The sequence below is a fragment of the Syngnathus floridae genome, chromosome 3, assembly GCF_059516105.1.
Source record: "Syngnathus floridae isolate MCC-2025c chromosome 3, RoL_Sflo_1.0, whole genome shotgun sequence".
Taxonomy (NCBI): domain Eukaryota; kingdom Metazoa; phylum Chordata; class Actinopteri; order Syngnathiformes; family Syngnathidae; genus Syngnathus; species Syngnathus floridae.
In genome coordinates this window covers 14,171,211-14,191,472 of record NC_142415.1, presented here as the reverse complement: position 1 = coordinate 14,191,472, position 20,262 = coordinate 14,171,211, and the positions used below count along the sequence as shown (strand labels likewise).

Below are 20,262 nucleotides of genomic sequence, written 5' to 3'. Positions count from 1 at the left end.
GTGGGAGAAGAGAGGGGTGGGGGGGTCCCTATAGAGACTATGTGAAAAGGACCGTGTCGGGAAAAGACGTCATAAACGAAGTTACATTATGTTCCACTGACAGGTTAATTACATTTTAAAGGTCACATTCAAGAGCTCTAACGTGCATTTAGTCTGCCAAACTCACCTCCAGTATCAAAAGCATAAAGAGTCAAGAATTATGTTTGCAGGCAAAGAAACAAGAGGCCATTAATGATTAGCTATTTTTCATATTAACCAGACTGCCTTCTTTCTCATTTTCCCTTCAGCCTTTTGGCAGGCTTACAAAACAAAGGTATGCGGGAGTTCTTGGAGAAAGTTGTGAAACCTGTTTTTCTCTAAACCACTCAGCTTCTCGATCTCAAAGACAAGAGTTACATTTCCTCTAAGGTTTGGATGTGACGGGTAGAAGTACCTCATTTTACTTGTGGCGAGAAAGGTCAGCGCTGCGAGATCAACCTATGGTAAGCCTGACAGCAAAGTTGCTTTAAGTCATACTTAAGTGTTTTGTTTTAAAAAGAATCAAAAGTACAACAAACAAGAAGTTGCCTTAATTCCGTTTTTGCAGATTATATTAAGGTGAGCTGGGTGACTGAGAATATATAAAGAAAGAATTAAGCAGGCACATTGGTATTTTTTTTAAAGTGATATTGTAAAATAAGTTAAAAGTATTGCTATTAGGCCAACAAAATGAAAACAAGTGGGTTCAGTCGTGTAAACATTTACGTAGACTTTGATGAAATTTCTCTTGTGTTCCCTACGTTTACCAAAGCCAATTTTGTTTATTTATTTGCTGTCCTTCTCTAGTGGCATTGCCTCAGGTAAAATAATGTTTTATTGTATAAAAGACAAACCAGTTTTGTGCACCACTCTTAAGCCTTACCTGTTGTGTGCTGTACTCGAGTCACGTTCCCACTCGTTGAGTTCAGTGTCACCTTACCGTGTTTTGTTGTTTCCAATGTCGGATTACTTACGCCACACAGATGCCACGGGGTCACAACGTGAGTGATACTGGCACGGCATTGAGACAGTGGATGGATGGACTCATCTCTGTGACTGATCCCAGATCAAATTGAGCAGCCTGTATGTGGTATCCATCTCTAGCGCCTAAAAAAGAAAACAGTTGCCTATTTACTTCAATTTTGTCCCTGTATGGTTATTAGTAAAGTGGCACAACAACAGCATTTTTATATTTGTAATGGTAGGTTGACACTCATGGAGCTCATTACGCCAAGTGTACCTAATCAAATGTCTGGGGAGTTTAACTTAAACAGTGCTTCTTACATTGTACGTTAAATGTATATTTTGGGGGGGTTTGCCCGTATTTTGTTCGATTAGTGTTTATCAGTTCATTTTGGAAACTTCAAGGCAGTAATTTCAAGTAAAACACGAGTTGAAAACATGGGGTGCCAGCAACAAACATTTCAGTGTTTTGTTAATAAAGACTGTTTTATCATTTTATCGTATACTATTAATGTAAGTTTCTATGGCTTGGGGACGATAAATAAACGTCAACAAACCTTTTATTGAGATTTCATAAGTGAGGGAAGACAGCACGTCGAGGAACTTCCTTCATATGTCGAAATCTGCCATGACGGTACTGATTGGCTCATGAATAATTAATAAGAGGGAGGAGCTAACTTCGGGTACCAAGACGCTCGCAGAAGTTTGCGTCATTTTAGTTGAGCGTGAGGAGAGGTGGAGAAGAAGAGGGGGATTGCATGGCTTCTCGCTGTCACTGGAGCGAACAGCAAGTAAATGCATTGCAATGATTTATGTTGCTGTTGTTGTTTTTAAATAACTTAATATGTCTAATTTAATGAGTCATCTCACGTTCTCACCTAAGTTTGGTTGACTCGTTTTCATCCATGGCGTGCGTCAGTTTACAATTTTGCAGTATTACCTGAAGTTAATTGCTCCTTTTGATACTCTGGCTTGTGTAAATATTTTGGGCTAATTATAACAATACATTGTTACAATAATTAGAGAACCTACTCGGAATGTGTTTACTCATTGCTATTTGTTCCCAAGTCCTACTGATTGTGATTGACTTGCTTTATGGCAGTGATTTAAGAGTTTTGAACTACTAGGCTTACAGTATAATTATCACAGCTTCTTTGCAGGGATATTGTCTCTTTGGCATAAACGTCCCAATTTTGATTCATTGATTGATTGACAGATTAAAGATTATCAAAAAAAATCATTAATCGATTATCAAAATAATCCTTACTTGTAGTTGCGGCCCTATACAAAGTTATTGAGGTAAAAAAAATAGGTGAGACAAGGTTGCACTTCTTGTGCGATTGTTCAAATGTAAACGAGCATCCAGTTTGCCTTGACAGCTTAATCTCACTTGTTGCTGCATGCTAAAAGAATAAAGATTATCTGCACACCGGCTGTTAATGGCCTGATGCCACACAATGTGCTCAATGTGCAGCATGCTTGAGGTCCTACGAGGCTATTTAGCACAGTTACTATACCGATGGTGATGATGATGATGATGATGATAATAAGGCTGGTACTGTGATATTCACAAGGGGAAATAAAAGTCTCTTGTGTTGATGGCATTTATCTCCTCCCTCTGCAATTATTTACCCCTACTGCTGTGTGCAAACACTGCTACACTATTACTCTCTACCTGCCTAATCAGAATGATAGAGCCTGCTGCAATCGTTTGTCGTTGTTGACTCTAGGTCCCACGTGAAGCCTTTTCAGGTGTCATGCTACCTATAAACCAGGTTGTGTGTGTTTGTGCGCGTGTTATTTGGTCTTTTTTAATTTGTGGCCTAGAAATTTGCAGTGGCCAAGTTGGGCCAGCCTCAGACAATTAATGTTGAATTGTCTTATTTCAAATGTGAGCAACAAGAGGTGACTGAGTACAGTTGTGTTCCCTGGATTGTTTTGACCCACACATGACCCCCATCACCATACTTCCCCTTATTCACCCTTCTCTGTGTTTTTCAGACTTTAACGAGGGTTTATAGAAATTGATCAGATCCGGATTTGCGCTGTAATTCGTAATGCAGGGAGTCCTGTGGATTACCCAGATGGTCCTAATTTCTAATTGAAAGCATTTTAATCTGATATTGTCACTTAAAACATGCTTGATCCTTGAATCGTCTGAATTCTATGAAATTTCCTTCTGCACAATGTACTTAGCTTACCTCTATACATTTTATGTCTTCTTTATGCATGAATGATTTGTCATACGGGTATTGTATCCAGTTTTGTCCAAGGTTCCACTTTAACTCAATCAGGTTCGTCTGCATACACTTATTGTCTGAACTGCTGTTTTGTTGTTGTTACAGGTGGGTGATAATAGGATTGTCATATTGTATTGTCATAACAAAGAGCATAGCTGCTACGTCAGGGACAGTGATTTATAGCCCCAGGCTGCTGACCACCCTCGTCCTCTAACATTTGCTCAACTGGCTTAAGATGCTCCCTGTGGTGACATAAAAACTACACTGGCATCTCATGTAGGGACACTCTGTTTTCTTGTGGTGAGCAGCACACTTCTAAGACGATTGACTTTAAAGCCCAGACCAATGAGATGTGCAGTAAGTGGGCTGCATTTGCACTATGAATAAAAATGGATTCATTTATTGTCAAAAATTATTTTGATTTTGTGGAGTGACTGTTTCAAAACTGAAATTAATTGCAATTAATCAAGGCAAGTCAGGGCTGCCACGCTTATGAAAATTGCTTCAGAATTTAGCAAATTTTGACTCTTTCAATGTCCATTAATCGGTCTGACCCGTTGTGCCGTCTGGTGCATGTGTTAGCAGTAATGAAGACCACCCACATTGTGAAATACGATATTTAGACATCTTTTGTAAGGGAGGTCGAACAGTGTGTACATTGTTTCTTCATTCCTGGGGAATCACATTGTCTTCTATTTAAGTAAACTCTCTGAACTCAACACGCAAAAATTAATTCCAGGAGACTTTTGAGATTTTTTTTGTACCTTTTAGTTATCTATTTTAGTAAAATACAGAATCATAATTCTTTTGAGCTTTCACCAAATTTTGAATACTGCACCTGCAATGTTTTCCAATTCACCATTATTTTTCATGGATAATACTCAAAGTAGGAGTCTGGCAAACTGTACCTTTGATGGTAATTACTAAGAATAAACTGAGCTAAAATTCTAACCCTTCTAATCTAATCTTCTATATTGTCAGAGCGAGGCATGGCTGAGAAACCATTCCGGGCCACCCAAATCTGGAGCAGCATCATCTCCAACCTCCACACTCACGTGGAGGTCAAGCGCCGGCGCCACAACCTCAAGTCCTACCATGACTGCTTTTTGGGCTCCGAGGCGGTGGATGCCGTGTTAGCGCACATCACTTTAAATCACTTCTTCGGCGACGAGGCTGTCCCTCGCCAGAAAGCCATTCGACTTTGTCAAGCCCTCATGGACTCGAAGGTCTTTGAGCCAGTGGGCCATAAAGTGTTTGGCAAGGAAAAGAAGAAAGACACTTTTGAGGACAGCAGCTATAGTTTGTACAGATTCCCAAGCACGGAGACGGACTTGTCACCACTGAACAACACCAAGTCCAACTCTACGGTGACCATAGAGAGCGGCTATGACTCTCCAGGCAAAAGCAGAAACAAGAACAGCTACAGGTAGTAGACGTTTATTATATTCATGCTGTACTTAAATATTGAATTCCACCGGCGATTTTATGCTTGCTTAACGTTTGCCTTGAAATACTAATTTAATTAATTTCATAACCACACTTGCTGTATCCTTTATGAAAAAAACTTTTATATTAGATGATCAACTGAGTCTAATCTAGCAGCTAGTAGCAAAAGTGTTACTTTAGTGCCATCTTGTGGTGTGGTCGTGAAATCATGACACATCCATGCCTTTGAAAACTAAACAGGCTTGAAGTCAAGTTTAAAACAGGTAAGGAATTGTAAGGAAATAACCGCAATTTCCATCCTGTAACTCTCCAGACAAGATGTGCCAATCTACTTTACTCACTCTCCTGTGAGAAAAGGCAAATCAGTGGACGAGATACTGCAAAATCTCAACCTGAACTCGACCATCACGCCTCAAATCAACTTAGGTGTCTCAAGAGAGCGTAAGTAGGAAGTGACAAATGGTACAAGATCCCACAAATGTGCATACCTCATACTTTTTGTACCTTTCCAACTGCTCTTCACTGCAGTGGCCGTGGAGGTTTGGCACCAGCAGACGGTGTGCAGGCTCCTGCAGTTGATTGAGCTCCCGTTGCTGGAGAACAAGCATGACTATCGGAATTCTTTGCACGCCGGAGAGAGCCACTCAGACCTGACATCAGGCTACATGGACAGAGAAGTGCTCAAAGCCTTCAGTGAGGCACAGTAAGTTTACGCAACACCAGCATTTTGGAAGCCAGAGACTAAATACGGTGAGAAAATTGTGGTTTACAATATCTCCACAACAAGCATACATCTCCTGCATGAAACCAGATGTGTTATAGTACCAAGAAGATTGACCTGTGAGAGGGAGCCTGGTACCAAAGGAAAAGGTTGTCACAGTAGAAGTTGGAGAAAAACTAAAACAAAATGTCTAGTCTTAGCTTAGTGTTGCAGTTGCAATTTTATCGTTGTGAATGATGCATTACACAAACAACAGCTGCTCTTCCTCAAAATGAAATACTGTTTTGATAAGCATTAGTGTGGTATTTGTAATATGTTGGTTATGTTATGAAGCTACTCAAGAGGGTCCACATGATGTTTGTAAGAGATATTGCATGGATCTTGCTTACGTCATTTTGTTGTGTTAGTTTCAAATCCCAACTGCTTCCTCTCCCTCAGGGAAGATGAATGGATGTCTGGTGCTATAGACTGTCTGGACTTCCTCCCTGACGCTCAAGTGGTGAAGGTCAGCAAAGGCCTCGCAGGCTGCACCAACAACCTGGAGTGTAAGAAGCTACTTTACGAAGTCCTGGCTAGGCATTACGCTCGAGATGAGCAGCCGCCTCTCTTCAGCAACCATGTGTTCGACATCCACTCGGGCATCTCGGAGCTTCTTGGTGAGAAGGCTTCCACATGCTTCAAAAAGACTCAAACATATTAAATTAATTCAATAGCAATTAAGATAAATAAGTAACAATAAATAAGATCCCCTTTCCTCAACCTTGTGTCCTCAGTAAATGGAAAACTGGGGCAGGCTCTGGAGGCACTGCAGCTGAGCCTCAAGCTGCAGGACTCTGGAGGCAGAGAGGAACTCCGGCGGCTGCTCAGGTTCATGGCCATTGCCGCTAACACGGAGGACATCAAACTCCACCAAGAGGTGTGTGCCGTTGAGAGTGACGTTAATATGTGGTGGAGGCAAAAGCACCTGGCTGGTAGGAGAGGCACGGCTGATTATCTATTAAAAACATGTTTTACATAAAGAGTACACTAAGTTAATTAAATTTGTATTTTAAGACATTTTAATTCAACTTAAGAAAATATAGTAAAGCAAATCCTAAGGATAATGAATTCAAATAATGTATTGAGTATCATAATGGTTTAAAATGTAAATCTATCATCTCTACTCCTCATTTAATAACTACTTAAGCTCCTTTTGATTGTCAGGTTGTTAAAGAGTATAGTTACAATTCTTTGCTGACCCTGCATGTGTCCCTCAGATCGAGAACAGAATGGCAGTGAAGAGGTCATTCTCCAGCGCCATTGTGCACAGCAGAAGACTTTCTAAAGGCAAAGTGGACCTGATGGTTCTGTTTATGATGGACAACCACCACGATCTCTTCAAAGTGAGTGTTATACATTACATCGTGTTTGATAACAATCACGCTCAAGGCTAGAGCTCCGAGACGGCTGGTGACGACTGCACGCTGTTTACACGAGTTTCATCTCCAAGGCACATCAGGAACAGCTTAAAATAATTGCCTGTGTCTGAAAGAGAGAAAAAAAATGACAAGCTTCCCAACAGGAAGGAGGTAATAAACAGGGAGGTTATGTAAGAGAAGTGCAGCGGAAGAAAAGATTATAATGCAGCTTTTGTTTGTGCTTTTCAAATTATTTTATTCTTCCATACAATATTCAATGACCACACTGGTCACAACATTAAGTACACAACCACAAATGAATACTTAAAAAGTTTTATTGCCATCAGGTTCCTGCTTCCCTACACACGATGGTGAGCGACAGATTAAAGAATATTGATAGAGGGGAGGATGCAAATATCATAACAGGTATGCAGATTTCACATCATCAACTTATTTAGATAAATTATTTACTCCTATTTCCTGTATTATTGTCATATTCCCTTACCCTCTGTAAATTCAGGGTCAACATCTAGCACAAGAAAGACTGCAAAGGCTTACCCGGAAAATGGAGAAAAACACACCGAAGAGGAATTGTGGTCATTACTGCGGACAATCCACGAGAACCCCAACCTGCCCAGCAAGGAAAAGAGACGCCTGCTAGCACAGTTCTACAAAGACCACCCGGACATTTTTGTACAGTATTCTAGCAATAAGTTATCAAGCATGAACATGTTACTACAGTAATGTTTATTATTGGTGGAATATAATGTGCAGAGTGTGGTGTAAATGAGAACATATGTGGCCTTTGTGTATATACTGACGGTGAATGTGGATTTGTGAAGAGGAAGCTGTGATTTTTATGAACATACCATCATTTCTTGACTCCTGAGCCGGACCTAGGTTATTATAGTTATTGAAAACTTGTGAGAAAACTAAACCTGAAGTTGAAAAAAACATTCATTTGCAAAATGAAATACGAACCAAAATGCTTAACAAACTATAACTACATTTTATTTTTATAAAACTGACTAGAAATGTTGTATGGAGTTTATTTTAGATTTATTTATTGCGGTATTGTTGTATGTCCACACAAAAAAAGGAGAGTCAAACAGTCATTTGAATATTGTAGCCTACCTATTCAACATTTTCGGACTCTTTTTTTTTTTTAAACCTTGCACTTGACAAATACGTATTCATATAGTCGAAAAAAACTCAAAGCAATACTTAAATTAATAAAACCTAAACAAAAACAGCAGTGATCACAGCAGCTTATATTCTAGAAACTACAGTAGCTGATGCCCCAAAAGTCAAACAAAGCTGTTGTGAGAGACTGATGAAGATTCAGAAATGTTTAAGATTCAGGCAGAACTAGTCCAATGTGAGGTAGTGAATTTTGCTCTTTATGGATGTGTGTGCTTTGTGAGAAAAGAACAAGATTTGCAAATAAACAATGTGATGCAGCCCTGCAGCTGTGTCTGAGAAAGTTTTGTGAAGCTAATTTGAAAGTCTGATGCTGCTGTGTTGTAAAGGGTCGGAGAGATTCATGGGAATCATCCCCTGTGGGCATCTGAGTTTCAAAAGCCTGCTTCAGTCAAGTCGTCGAAGTTGCGTTTCCTACGGTGCTCTATAATGAGATCCATTAAAAGAGGAAACGGCTGCTTTGTTAGTAGGTGATGGAAGCTGTAAACACAAACGACCAAACATTTTGATTGCACACAAAAAAATGTTTAGCATAGTCTACAAGCAACAAAACATCTCGGACGTAGAGAATTCAAACTTTAGAGTGTATTTTCTGTTCATCCGTCAGCTCGGATGGGCTCCAACTCACCCATGATTCTATCATGGTGAACAGAATGATCGATAGGGGGAAAACTGCGGCTTGTTCACTTTGCGGTGGCCATTGTCGTTATAGAACGATGTCAAATACCGTCCCCTAGTGGGCATGGCCAGTATACAATTGTACCATTAGCAACCATTTCCGATTTTATTGAGTTCTCTGAAGGCCATGCAACTAATTACACACTATATTATCAATATTTGGCCTTATATAACACCTGCATTGAGGCTACACAGTAATTGTGTTTGGTATTGCAAGGCTAAACAAAGAGCGCTAAGACAAATGTGTTGAACAATGTACACTTTTATTGAGAGAGATCATCTTCTCCAGTTATCTAAAAATATTTGCCATCACTGGAACATCACAAGGCCAAAAACTGAGCTGTTTGCCACAACCGATGGTTGGATTAAAAACTTTGTACAGTATCAGTCAGTCTTTGAACATAAAAACACAAGGACACTCAGGCTTAGGTTGTGTTTGTGTGGCTGCGTATGGCTGCTTTACAGAGGTCAAGTTCTGTCAGCCCAAGACTCTCCAAAAACGAACATATTACCTCCTTTGGCTGGTTGTTACATTCTTGTAAGGTTCAAGCCGTAGTGAGCGCTCTATCGAATCCTCTTCTGCTGGCGAGCGCGATAAATGTCGTGGATGGGCGGCGCCACCGCTCCTTTGTCGTCTTCCTCATCCGAGTCAGCATTGGGCCTCTTGAGTGACTTGGTGCTGTTGTGGTTCTCCATGGCGCCATTGCCCTCGCCACCACTGTCTGGCAGTCTGCCCGTGATGAGCTCCACAGCAGCTTCAACAGCTTTGAGGGAGGGAGGAAAATGGAAAGTGAATGTGCATATTTTCATTTTCCAACATTGGTGACTTGGTTGCTAATACTCTGATGTCATCTTGTGGAATATTAGTGTTGTTGTTGCTAGATTTAATTATTTGTTGGTGGTGTTTTTTTCAACATGTTTGAGATGTTCCTTTGAATGAACCTTGTAAAGATGGTAAGTCTTGCTGCATACAGTTGTTTATAGAACATGATTGTGTACATGCTAGAAATATGGTGTTGCTTGTTGTAGACCACAATAAATGAAAAACAGAATTAGTGTTGCCGTTATCTTGTGGCATCTGTAGGATACTGCAGGTAAATCTGCCTTGCCTTGGTCTTTGTAAGAGGTGTCAATTATTCATGGTTGTACACTATTCACAGTAGGGCTGGGTCCTGCGGCCATGTTTATTGCACTCATATTTTTAGAGAGACAGCGAGATAAAGAGAGACATAGATAAAGATAGAGAGCAATACAGATAAAGATAGAGCGGGATACAAAAAAAACCCCAACAACTGACAAATACTTACTCTGCGGAAGTGTGCATCTCCTGAAAGTCTCAATGAGCTCATCCACTTGGACAAAAGGACCCTGCAGAGCAGACAATCACATGTCCTTTTAACATTATACAAAGAAAGTAGCAGACCACTACGGATGTTCACGATTACTGACGGTGAAACACGTAGGTGGCGGGAGCAGCTTCATTAAAATGACAGCCACCGGAGGTACTGGGAACACTCCACCGGGTACAGGGTGTAGGCCTGGAGCTGTGGACACAAACAACAGGCGGCGGTGAACACAAGACGTGACAACTGCCGCGGTTCATGAGTTAGACAAAGATAAGATACCTGCGAGGTGGCGCGGTTGGAAGGGGATCATCTGATTGGTGTCCGGTTTGGGGTACTCTGGTTTTCGGTCTATTTCGTCCTTCAGCGTGGGCGCGGAGGGGACGGCGACAGCCTCAGGAAGCAGAGCTGCCAGTTTGGCACGAGACACATCCTACAAATACAAGTTGAGTAGGTAGCAAATTTAAGATCTGGCCATTAATTTTCTATGCAGCGAGTATTTACACTATTGCAATGAGTACTACATAATCCCATGAATCTTCATAACATTGGTGTTATATTGCATATAATTGGCCAATTAGGGTTTCCCACATGGAAAATAGAAGCTAAGGAACAGTGCAGCTCAACTACAGTCATTTGGAGTGACTACATCGGTTCCTTTCTACCCAAAATGTACCCTATGCAATCCAAACTGAGAGTTTAAAACCAAGTTGTGAGTCAAACCATTAATATGTCATTTGACAGTTGGTGTTTTAATTCATCTAGTCTGTTGTTTTGACTATTAGGCAGCAGTGATGGTCAAAGCACCCACCTTGTACCCCAGAGCTTTGAGTTCACTGGTGGAGCAGGGATACAGGTCCATGAACTTGTATCGGTCCACGAGCAAGGCCGTCTCTTTGCCCTCGTACTCATCCTTGAAGGCAGTGAAACGGCGCCGCTCCACTTTCAGAATACTAGCCAGGTCGCCGATGTTACTTTCGAAGGCCAGAAAACGAGCCCAGATCTCCCTAAGATGAAATACGAGTCAATCAAAACAAGGGCGCCAAGACAAACTTGGTCAATGAGTCAATATAATGAACACTATGCGTACCCTGACTTCTCTGGTGAAAGGTTTCCTGAGGTGAGGACCCGTTCAAACAGAACTCTGGTGTTGTTATCCTCTGTATGAAAGAAGAAAGATACAAATCTAATAGAGGCCATTTCTCAGTTCAGTGACTGGTGGGTCCACTCGAACAAAATAAGCACTGAGCGGAAAAGATGGCGACTGTCGGTGGACTTTTACTATGACTGAGATCACCATTTGTTATGCTGCTAATGCTACCACTACCAGGCAAGACTCTTTAGTTATATGTTATTATCCCCAAACTAATAATCCAAACAATTTGCAAATAATACAATTCCAATTTAAAACTGCATTTACACAATGGGTGCCTGCTACTCACTACCAATGAGAAAATAAGTCAAGACAAAACCCACCATTAAGATGCGAGAGGTAATCAATGTATGCGAGTATGTACTCTGGAATGTCGCCATATTTCTTCAAACCAAGCTCAAAAATCTTAAAGGCCACTGATTTATCCTGTTGAGCATAAAAGACAAAACATGAGGCTGTTTCTTGAAGTGTTTGTGTCCAAACTATTAGAGGCATGGATCACCTTGCTGCAGTAGTACTCCATCAGAGCCGCGGTGACATAAACGTGGTGGCGTGTGCGCAGATCCTCGCGGGCCTTTTTGAAGATGGTTCGGCCCGATTTGATGCCCTCCGCCCTCCTGGCGAACTTCATGTACTGTATGTACACCAATGTGGGGTCAATGTCCTCAATGGCCAGCAGTTTATTATAGATGCTGTGCACCTTCTCGTGTTTCATACGGCTCTGTAAAGATCGCAAATACATATAAAGGATCATCTACTGTATGTTTCAAATTGTTTTGAAGAGCAGCAACAGTTCACTGGATGACCCACTTCTTCATAGTCGGCGAATGAGAAATAAAGAAGCATATTTTTCTTCAGTAGTGTTCCAATGGCACGCTCATAGATGTTAGCCGCCTCGTCACTGAATAGCTTGGAGTTATTCATGTCCTGAGAGGAACAAAAGCTCGTCATTAGTGGTTTGATTATTTCAAATCAAGAAAAAAACCCATGTCTTGTACCCCTTTCTCCGCCAACAACTTGCTGGACTGCTCCAAGTACTGAGCTGACTCGTACCACACGTCGGGATGGTGCCCCAGCACCAGCAGACACTGCTCGTAGGCAAACATCACTGCAAGAAGTCAAAGAAGTCAAGTGGTGCTTCAAGCTAATTGGAGGAGTCACACACAATAACAATGAGTCACCTCTTTTTGTGATCAGTGTCTGATCTTCTGTGCGCAGAGGGTTGCTTTTTTCCCACTGGATGTACTTCTTCCACATATCCACCTGCAGCGCCTCCTGGGGGGAGTTCTGGGGTGGCACTGAAGGTGCATTCCTGTCCAGCCCTTTCATCACCGTCTCATACTCCTGTGCACAGCAGACACCGGCTAATTCAGCAAAACCATCATCATGACATTGAAGCAACTAGGTGGTTAATTCTTTTTTTTTACACAGGTGCCTTACCTTGGCTACTCTTCTGGCATTCATGTAGTCTCTGCTTCGATCCTCAATCATTTTCTTGGCCAAGTGTATATTGATTCCCTGATGCGTTACATAACCAACTGTCAGCATTTAGAGTGAAAACATATTGAGGCTGCATAAAAGATGAATGAGCTCACCTCTTCATATTTGCTATAGTCTCTCCAGAGCTGCTCAATATTAATCATGGGATTCACACAGCCCCTCTGGTAGACCCTTCGTACTGCTGTGATGCGTTGGTTCTCTGCATACGAGCCCACAGCCTCACTGGTGGCACATAAAACAAGATCAGCATCATCGTTAACTTGCATGGTACATAAAATAATAACTGGAGGGGAAATTACTCACACTCCCTTCAGGAAGTTAATGTAGTCCACCCAAATCTGTGGGAAAGGGAATGCAAACCATTAGGGAGCATTAACAAATGTACATTTAAAATAACATATATTTCATCTACCTGATATGACATAATTTCCATGCCAATTTTATCCAGGGCAAAGTCATATGCCTGGGCCATCTTCTCCCTGAGGGCAGCAAAATGTGACTTGAATTCATTGAATATTCATCAGCAAGATTTACAGGAGTCACGCAAGCTTACTTGTAGCTGGGAAGCTTTCCTTTGGTCTCTCGCACGTAAGCAAGGTAACATTTCCACAGATCGATGTGTAACACTTTCATCAGACATCTCTGAAACAGCTGTGGCAAAAAGATTAAACAAGACGCTCAGAAACAATTTCGAAGCGTACGTTTAAAAACTCTATTTAGAGAACAGGTTGGGACACTGAGCCAACTTTATTTTTCTAATATATGGATCCTTCTAAATGCTTTGGAATGGCAAATTGAATTCCACTGCTGTTTTTACTCTACGTGTCTAGGGAAAAACATCTGAGATGAATAATGCAACAGGATGGTGAATTCAATGGGTAACAGGCTTGATGCAATTATTCCAACCAAGTAAGGGTGACGCCACCAAATATTAAATCCAATAAAATCCAAAAATGCAGCAACTCATTTTGAATGTGACTCTGGGCTCAACAGACAAATAATAAAATAATAGGTTAGTATGTGGGGAAATTGGAACTTGCAAGATTGAATATGACATTTCCTGAAATGAGTAGAGCAAAGCAATATTCCTTTCATGTTGCTGACACCAGAATATGAACTCAAAGTAAAAGACTTTATTTCATTCCAGGGAAACCAATAAAATAAATTAGAAAGTGCTAGACTCCAATAATTATTCATAAAGACATTCACTCACCTTTTCTACTTTGTCATAGTTTTTTGCCTTGACCTGCAAATAAGACAGATGTAAATGCAACATTATTTCAAGAATAATTTGAAATAATCTATGGCTTCCAGAAAACATGCATTCATGCAAAATCGAACACAAACAAGTTAGATCAACAAAGTGAAATTCACACAAGAATGACAAATTACTTGTGTAAAGGGGTTTATTGTCATATTGATTGTGTCTCGAAACCATGAAAATGCCAGAGTAAGATATCAGTAAAATTTCAAGGAAAGGAGACAAAGAAAAACTGCCTGGGGTGTATATCCTATTGGCAGATTTTGCAGCGACCAAGTGAACATCCTTTGGAACAGACTGTTTTTTCCCCATAATAGCACTCAAGATCTAAAACACGCCACAATTCCAGAAACATATTACAAGTAAAAAGCAGCACAAAAATGCAACATGAAATAAGATTCTCCCCAGGGGGGTTAGTCGGGGCACATCCTGGTTTTAGCATGAGAAAGACAAAGCAGCCAATGGAATAAAGACTTTTTATTTTATAAAGCCAAACCAAGCTTCTTTTGACAGCTACATGAGCACAAAGTCACAGAGACAACAAGGATTTGTTTACTAATGCTTCTCTGAAACAGATTCACTAAACACCCTTGATGCAAACCTTCGTACTTCCGCCCCCTCAAGATATCTGCATCTGTGAGCCTATTTCAAGTAATCCCGTGAAACTCAAATGGTAACCAAGTTTAAAGTGTGAGCTGTATATTGCACAAAAGCTAATTTAGGCTACCAAAAATGTTGCTCACAAAACAGGGTTAAATTAATAAGGGTGGCAAAGTTCTTTAAATTTCTACATAAATTCTGTGACGGGCTTAAATGATGAATCGTTAGAGCACACCACATGACTACACTGTGGATTTGTCATCAAATGTTTTGGATTTCAAATAAAAGAAATTTCAGCTTTGGAAAGTTGAATTACATCAATGCAGACAACACTTCTGGTGACGTTGACACGACAACAGAAATTCAAAAATAGTTATTTGCAATAAAATGTTATTTTCATGGTAAAGAAATAGTTTATTTTCCTAACAGCACAATTAACTTTCAAGCTAATGTTACTTCCTTCAAGCTAATAGTACGTCTCCCATCGCATTGGCCTTGTTAAGGGACATATGCAGGCAACATTTTTTCAAATCATTACTAAAAGCTGGAGAAAACTAAGTGTGCATGTCATATTGTCCAGACACTCCTGCACATTTATTAATAAAAAAGATCAAAAGAAATAATCGTGACCCATAACCTGCACATCTGAATTATAAAACCACAAATAACACAACTAGGCAAATCTTAAAAGTGGGATGTGGCTGTGGGCAGAAATAGAGGCCTATCTGACACCATTTGAAGTGCTTCTGATACAAGGTATCCCTCGCTACCCCCATTTTCTAACCTTCAAGCAGAAGCACAAAGACTGTGCTAACAATAACAGACATATGGGCACATAAATATTTCCCTCCACCTTGACTCAGGCTGTTTCAGCTGAAAAAAAAAAAGAGCAGTCCCTCCATGCGGCTTATTGTGAGGAGCAGCTGCAATTGCACCAAACACACCATTTAATATAATGGACTCCTGCAGTGTAGTAGCATCATGTTTTGGTTCTGCATTTCTCTAGCTGAAATTTGGGCATAACCCTGTAGTCAAGGCAGAGGAAAATTATGAGCAGTCATTGATGGCACAGCAATTTCAGACTTATACAAGAAAGGAAATGATAAAACTCTAGGAAAAGACCACAAGAAAATCTGAATTTATTTGGGGTTAATCAGAGGTATTTCAAAAGGTGGGAGGTATGTGCCCACTACTTACTCCCATTTAACATGTGATCAGTTCCTTCTGAACACACGCACATCATAGAAAGATGAATGTTATGTTCTACGTGCACGCTGATAGAGATCCAGAGTAAAATCCAGAGCCAGCAACTTACAGTCCTATCTTATTGCCTCACTGGCAATAACATGCATGCAAGGTTAAAATGAGCAGCTCTGTGCTGACATTCACTCCCCTGCTCAGTATGAAAAGGGAAGCAGACCAAAATTTGACATTCAACTGAAGATACACCAGGCGTCAGCAAATGACTAAGCAGGAGCTGTTCAACCCAGTGGTAGGTGATGGCAACTAACACTATCAAGGGCCAACTGCAAGTGCCGCTGAGAAGACACACCACTATGTCAAAAATAGTTTCGACACATCACAACAGCTGTAGTCCTTCCTGCCTGAGAACAATCATGTGCAAACAAACTAACCCGTATGTTCACAGAGACTGTCACTCACAGACCAAAACACTCAATAAGTCAATCTTGGGGGAAATATACTCGGCAGCTTATTAAAACTGCTGCAGGGGGGAGTTAAACTGCTGCTGATGTGAACATAGAAGCCAATAGGCTTCCATATTCTTGACAGCAACATTAAGACAAAGCAGCCCTACATCAAACAAAAAAGGACCTAAAAATGTTTCTGACCTGCATGTCAACAAACTTAAAGGGAAGTCAAACATTTTATATACAATATTGTTTTATGCATTGCCACTAGTGCAGAGCAGTATGCTTATTAATATTGTGTTTAAGGAATATAATTAAGCAGAAAAATCCACCCATTTTCATCCATCTCATGAGGCGGCCTTTTGCCTTACATTGCTACTTGCTCTCCACTAAAAGTGACATCAAAGTGCCGAAGGTCTCAAGTTGCAACCATCGTGTGACTAAACCCAGAAAACAGTTGAGCTACGATGGGTGGCTTTTGTGCTTAATTCGTCTTCCAAAAAACTCACTATTAATCAGAATACTGTGATTGGATTAGTGGGTGCACTTAAAACATATTGTAAATAGCATATTTGGTTTGACTTTCACTTTAAGGCAGACGTGGAGAACCAAGACCCAGGGGCCATTTTTGACCAATGACAGCTTTTGACAACCTATTTGCAATTCTAAAAAGAAAGCTTAAAAGAACTGCAGTTAAAACAAAATAATAAAAAAAAAACATTTTACCTATTGTATCAATTAATTCAAACTGAACACAGCGCGCAAGAACTTGAAAACTGAAATGGCTACTGATTGACTCCCTCCACTAGTTTTATGATTCAATCAACTTTGCCCAATAGCCAACGATAAGCAAAAAATTTCCCTTCGTGTGATTATTATATTATTATTTCCGCTACCTGCTTCTTGCAGTCCACTGGATCTTGCTGCAATGGTGGTGAAATTTTCCAAGATACAGTAGTTCATTCTTTTACTTGTCTGGATGTGATAACCACAACATTAGCGGTTCCAGAGCAGATTATGAGGAAAGAGACTTAAAACTGAGGTAACGCTTCACACAGGTGAATGCGTTTTTTTTTTTTTGTTAAACCAGGGAGGGGGAGAAAAAAAAAAAAGGGTCTCAGTGGCTGCCCGCATCATAAAAAAAAGTAGCAAAAAACAAATAATGGGCGGCTGGTCCTTGTTCCATTCATTTGGTGGGAAAGTGATGGGGAATGTCTAAAAAGCAGAGTATTTGTTCATCACATTCCAAAAGAAAAGACACAGGAGTCAATAAATTGACACGACAAGTGAATAAAAGGCTAATGCACTCCAAATACCGTTAAAATTGTTTTAATACTGTTGCAGACCAAACATGCAACAAATTCACTTTACCCCATTTAAATGAATATGACGAGGAAAATACTAATTAAATTCTGGGAACCAAAAAAATAAAAAGAAACTCAGTTTTTATATTTAAAGGCACAATCCTCAATATTGATGATCTATATTCTATGACAGGGTGATGCTTGAACCAATAATTTTCAGCAAGTGGCTGAAATCAAGAATTGTGACTTTAAACCCCATTGACGTGTGAGACAATTAGTGTGAAAAACACATTGTTGATCATGTAAGGAAAAATATCATGCGTACGAGAAAGAAAAAAAAAAGTATTAACCTCAGCTTCAATGAAGAGTTTCCAGAATCTGCCGGAACTTGGAAACTGAGTGACAAGTCGCTCATATGTCTTCCTTGCTTTATCAATAGGTTGGTTCTAAAGTGGGAGAATGTATTTACATCCACACAAACATGAGCAAAATATATGTAAGACTTTAACAAAGAATTTACCCCCACCCTTAAGCCCATCATTTAAACCCCTATACAGTAATGCAACTCTTGAGTCACTAAACCTGTGCTTCTCGAATCAGAATGCTCCAAGCGTCAAGGTCATATGGGTTTTCTTCCAACTTTTTCTCTGCCTTCTTCACCTTCTCCGGGACGTACTCTGCTGCAGTCTGCAGTGGAAGGACCAAATGCATGAAAATGAATCATTATGCTGCAGAATGAAAATTAAAAACAAATTGTATACATTGCAAACTGTGCGGGTGAATATAAAGCTGGGGGAGTGGTGGTGGTTGCATTTAAGTTAAAGCTTGATGGGCACGTTTGAGGTAAATTCAACCTGACCACCCCACTCATTCAATCATAATTTAATGATACCAATTGTGCGTTACGCGTTCGAATCGTAACAATAATTGCTTGCCACGTACTAATTCGCGGACTATGACTGTTTTATTTTACAAGAGTTTCCGCGTGTATTTCAGGGGGGAAAAGGAGGCAGTATATCAGGCCAACGACGCCATAGCGACAACGCAGCCACGAGCTAGACTAGACAATACGGCGTAAGGCCGCCATTAAACGAACATATCGACATTTAAACCAATTTACTGCGATTAACTGACACCTGCCAACATACTCAAAACGCAACAAATACACTTAGAAAAATATATACGACTGTCACAGCAAGGATAAATTACATGCGGCATTAGCATTTTAGTACAGGCCTTCGAGACATAAGCTAACTTTACCTGATCGGCTGCTGGATCTGTAGACATGGTCGGAAGAGTAATATAAGTAATACTACCGTTTGAGTAAGGATTAAAGGGTAACAAAGTGGCGAATTTTTAAAGCAGCTCCGTGACGCGCATTATTTTTAAACCGAGCTATCACGTTGTCCTCATAGAAGTAGCTGCTTGGTAACAAACCGATTTTTTTTTTCCAAAATGGCGAGGAGATCGACTTCCTCCTCGGCGTCGGGCATAAACAATAAAACTTCCGGCCTCAAACCTTCAACAATAAAACAAGTCTCCCCCCCCCCCTCCCCCCCCCCCCCCCCTCAAAAACAAAGACAGCTTTCACATGCCATTTTTCATGTTTTTTAACCACTTAATGAGAAACCCATTCAAGTAAATGAGACACTAAACAAAAAACATATCCACCATTCTCCTAACAAATTCAATCACATTCCAACAATTTCCATTTTCACCAAATTCCACACTACACATTAAAATTTTCGAATTTTAGAAAATACCTAAGAGCTCTTCAATACTGTATTTGGAATCAATTTAACGAAAGCTACATGTACATTTTGTCCGAGGACAGCTATCATATTTAATATACTAAACAAATATGTATGTCTGTGCATGTATTATTTGAAATTTCATGACAGCAACAGAAAAAATTCCTGAAATTCTGGAATGGCCAATTCCAACCAGCAAGATATAGAATTGAAAACGAAGATGGAATAACAAAGCAGTGGGTAGAGAGTTTGACTGTAGTTAAAGAGGTTGCCAGTTCAGATCTGGGTGCCATAGATCTGGCTGTAAACCAAAACCTGTGGACGGCAGAAGCTTTTTAGAACTGGAGGGTCAAAGTTTAAGTCCTGCTTTGGCCCAAAATGTAGGGGGAATAGGCAACTAGTTGGGGAGATGCTAATCTGGTTCCCGGCTCCCATTGAGGTACCCTTGAGCAAGGCAGGTGCAGCTCTGTACGCGTTTTGCATCTTACTTGACTGTATGTGGTTTTCAACACAAATTATGCATATATAAAGCATGGTGTAAAATGAATCTCCTCATGAGGGATTATGATCAATGCAATAAATTAAAATGTACGTGGAATACAACAATTGCACGGTTAAAAAAAAAAAAAAAAAAAAAGGATCGTGTTTGACCGGAGGTGAATTAAGTCCTGGAATTGCAACAAAGTGTCCTGGGGGTTTTCCACAGCTCAAATTTCACGACCACTGCACTGTTTGTAGACATGTTATTCCCCTCCCTGACCAGTAGGGTGAGACATATGACAACCACGGGAAGTGCGTGTGTGCGTGTCTGGCTGACAACCAAAACACTAGACCAAACGAGAAGATTCCCGAGTGATCAAGCATCTAATTTGTTCGGTCTGAAACGATGCCATCTTGCCGCAAATCCATCGATCATTCAGTATGATCAGACGTTTGGTGTGAAACAGATATGTATCCTGTCAGTTCTATGCTATTCTATTTGTAAGCCTTGTTTTTGCATCGATGTTATCTGTGATTGATTGCTGTAGTCTGGCCAAT

At 40.4% G+C, this 20,262-nt stretch overlaps 2 protein-coding genes across 4 annotated transcripts; one reads left to right on the top strand and one right to left on the bottom strand.

The window, feature by feature from the left end:
• Nucleotides 1–371: 371 nt before the first annotated feature.
• On the top strand, nt 372–8,253 carry depdc7a (DEP domain containing 7, paralog a). 3 transcript variants are annotated; one of them, XM_088372176.1, is made up of 10 exons: nt 421–482; nt 1,002–1,101; nt 4,203–4,647; nt 4,981–5,108; nt 5,196–5,370; nt 5,827–6,044; nt 6,162–6,304; nt 6,645–6,770; nt 7,133–7,211; nt 7,306–8,253. In XM_088372176.1, the coding sequence occupies exons 3-10, from the start codon at nt 4,211–4,213 to the stop codon at nt 7,527–7,529; spliced, it is 1,530 nt and encodes a 509-aa protein (XP_088228302.1). In that variant the 5' UTR covers nt 421–482; nt 1,002–1,101; nt 4,203–4,210; the 3' UTR covers nt 7,530–8,253. The 3 variants fall into 3 exon arrangements, with proteins under 3 accessions (XP_088228300.1, XP_088228302.1, XP_088228301.1); XM_088372174.1 differs by lacking the exon at nt 1,002–1,101 and having other exon boundaries at nt 372–482; XM_088372175.1 differs by lacking the exons at nt 421–482; nt 1,002–1,101 and adding an exon at nt 1,613–1,772.
• A 656-nt stretch (nt 8,254–8,909) lies between these two features.
• Nucleotides 8,910–18,956, bottom strand: cstf3 (cleavage stimulation factor, 3' pre-RNA, subunit 3). Its single transcript, XM_088372173.1, has 20 exons — nt 18,734–18,956; nt 18,056–18,160; nt 17,824–17,919; nt 13,873–13,905; nt 13,213–13,310; nt 13,072–13,138; nt 12,963–12,997; nt 12,755–12,881; nt 12,600–12,677; nt 12,341–12,503; nt 12,158–12,267; nt 11,970–12,086; nt 11,662–11,880; nt 11,483–11,585; nt 11,097–11,166; nt 10,818–11,013; nt 10,289–10,439; nt 10,113–10,207; nt 9,971–10,031; nt 8,910–9,427 (listed from the first exon to the last, which is right to left on the bottom strand). The coding sequence occupies exons 1-20, from the start codon at nt 18,758–18,760 to the stop codon at nt 9,228–9,230; spliced, it is 2,151 nt and encodes a 716-aa protein (XP_088228299.1). The 5' UTR covers nt 18,761–18,956; the 3' UTR covers nt 8,910–9,227.
• Nucleotides 18,957–20,262: the final 1,306 nt, after the last annotated feature.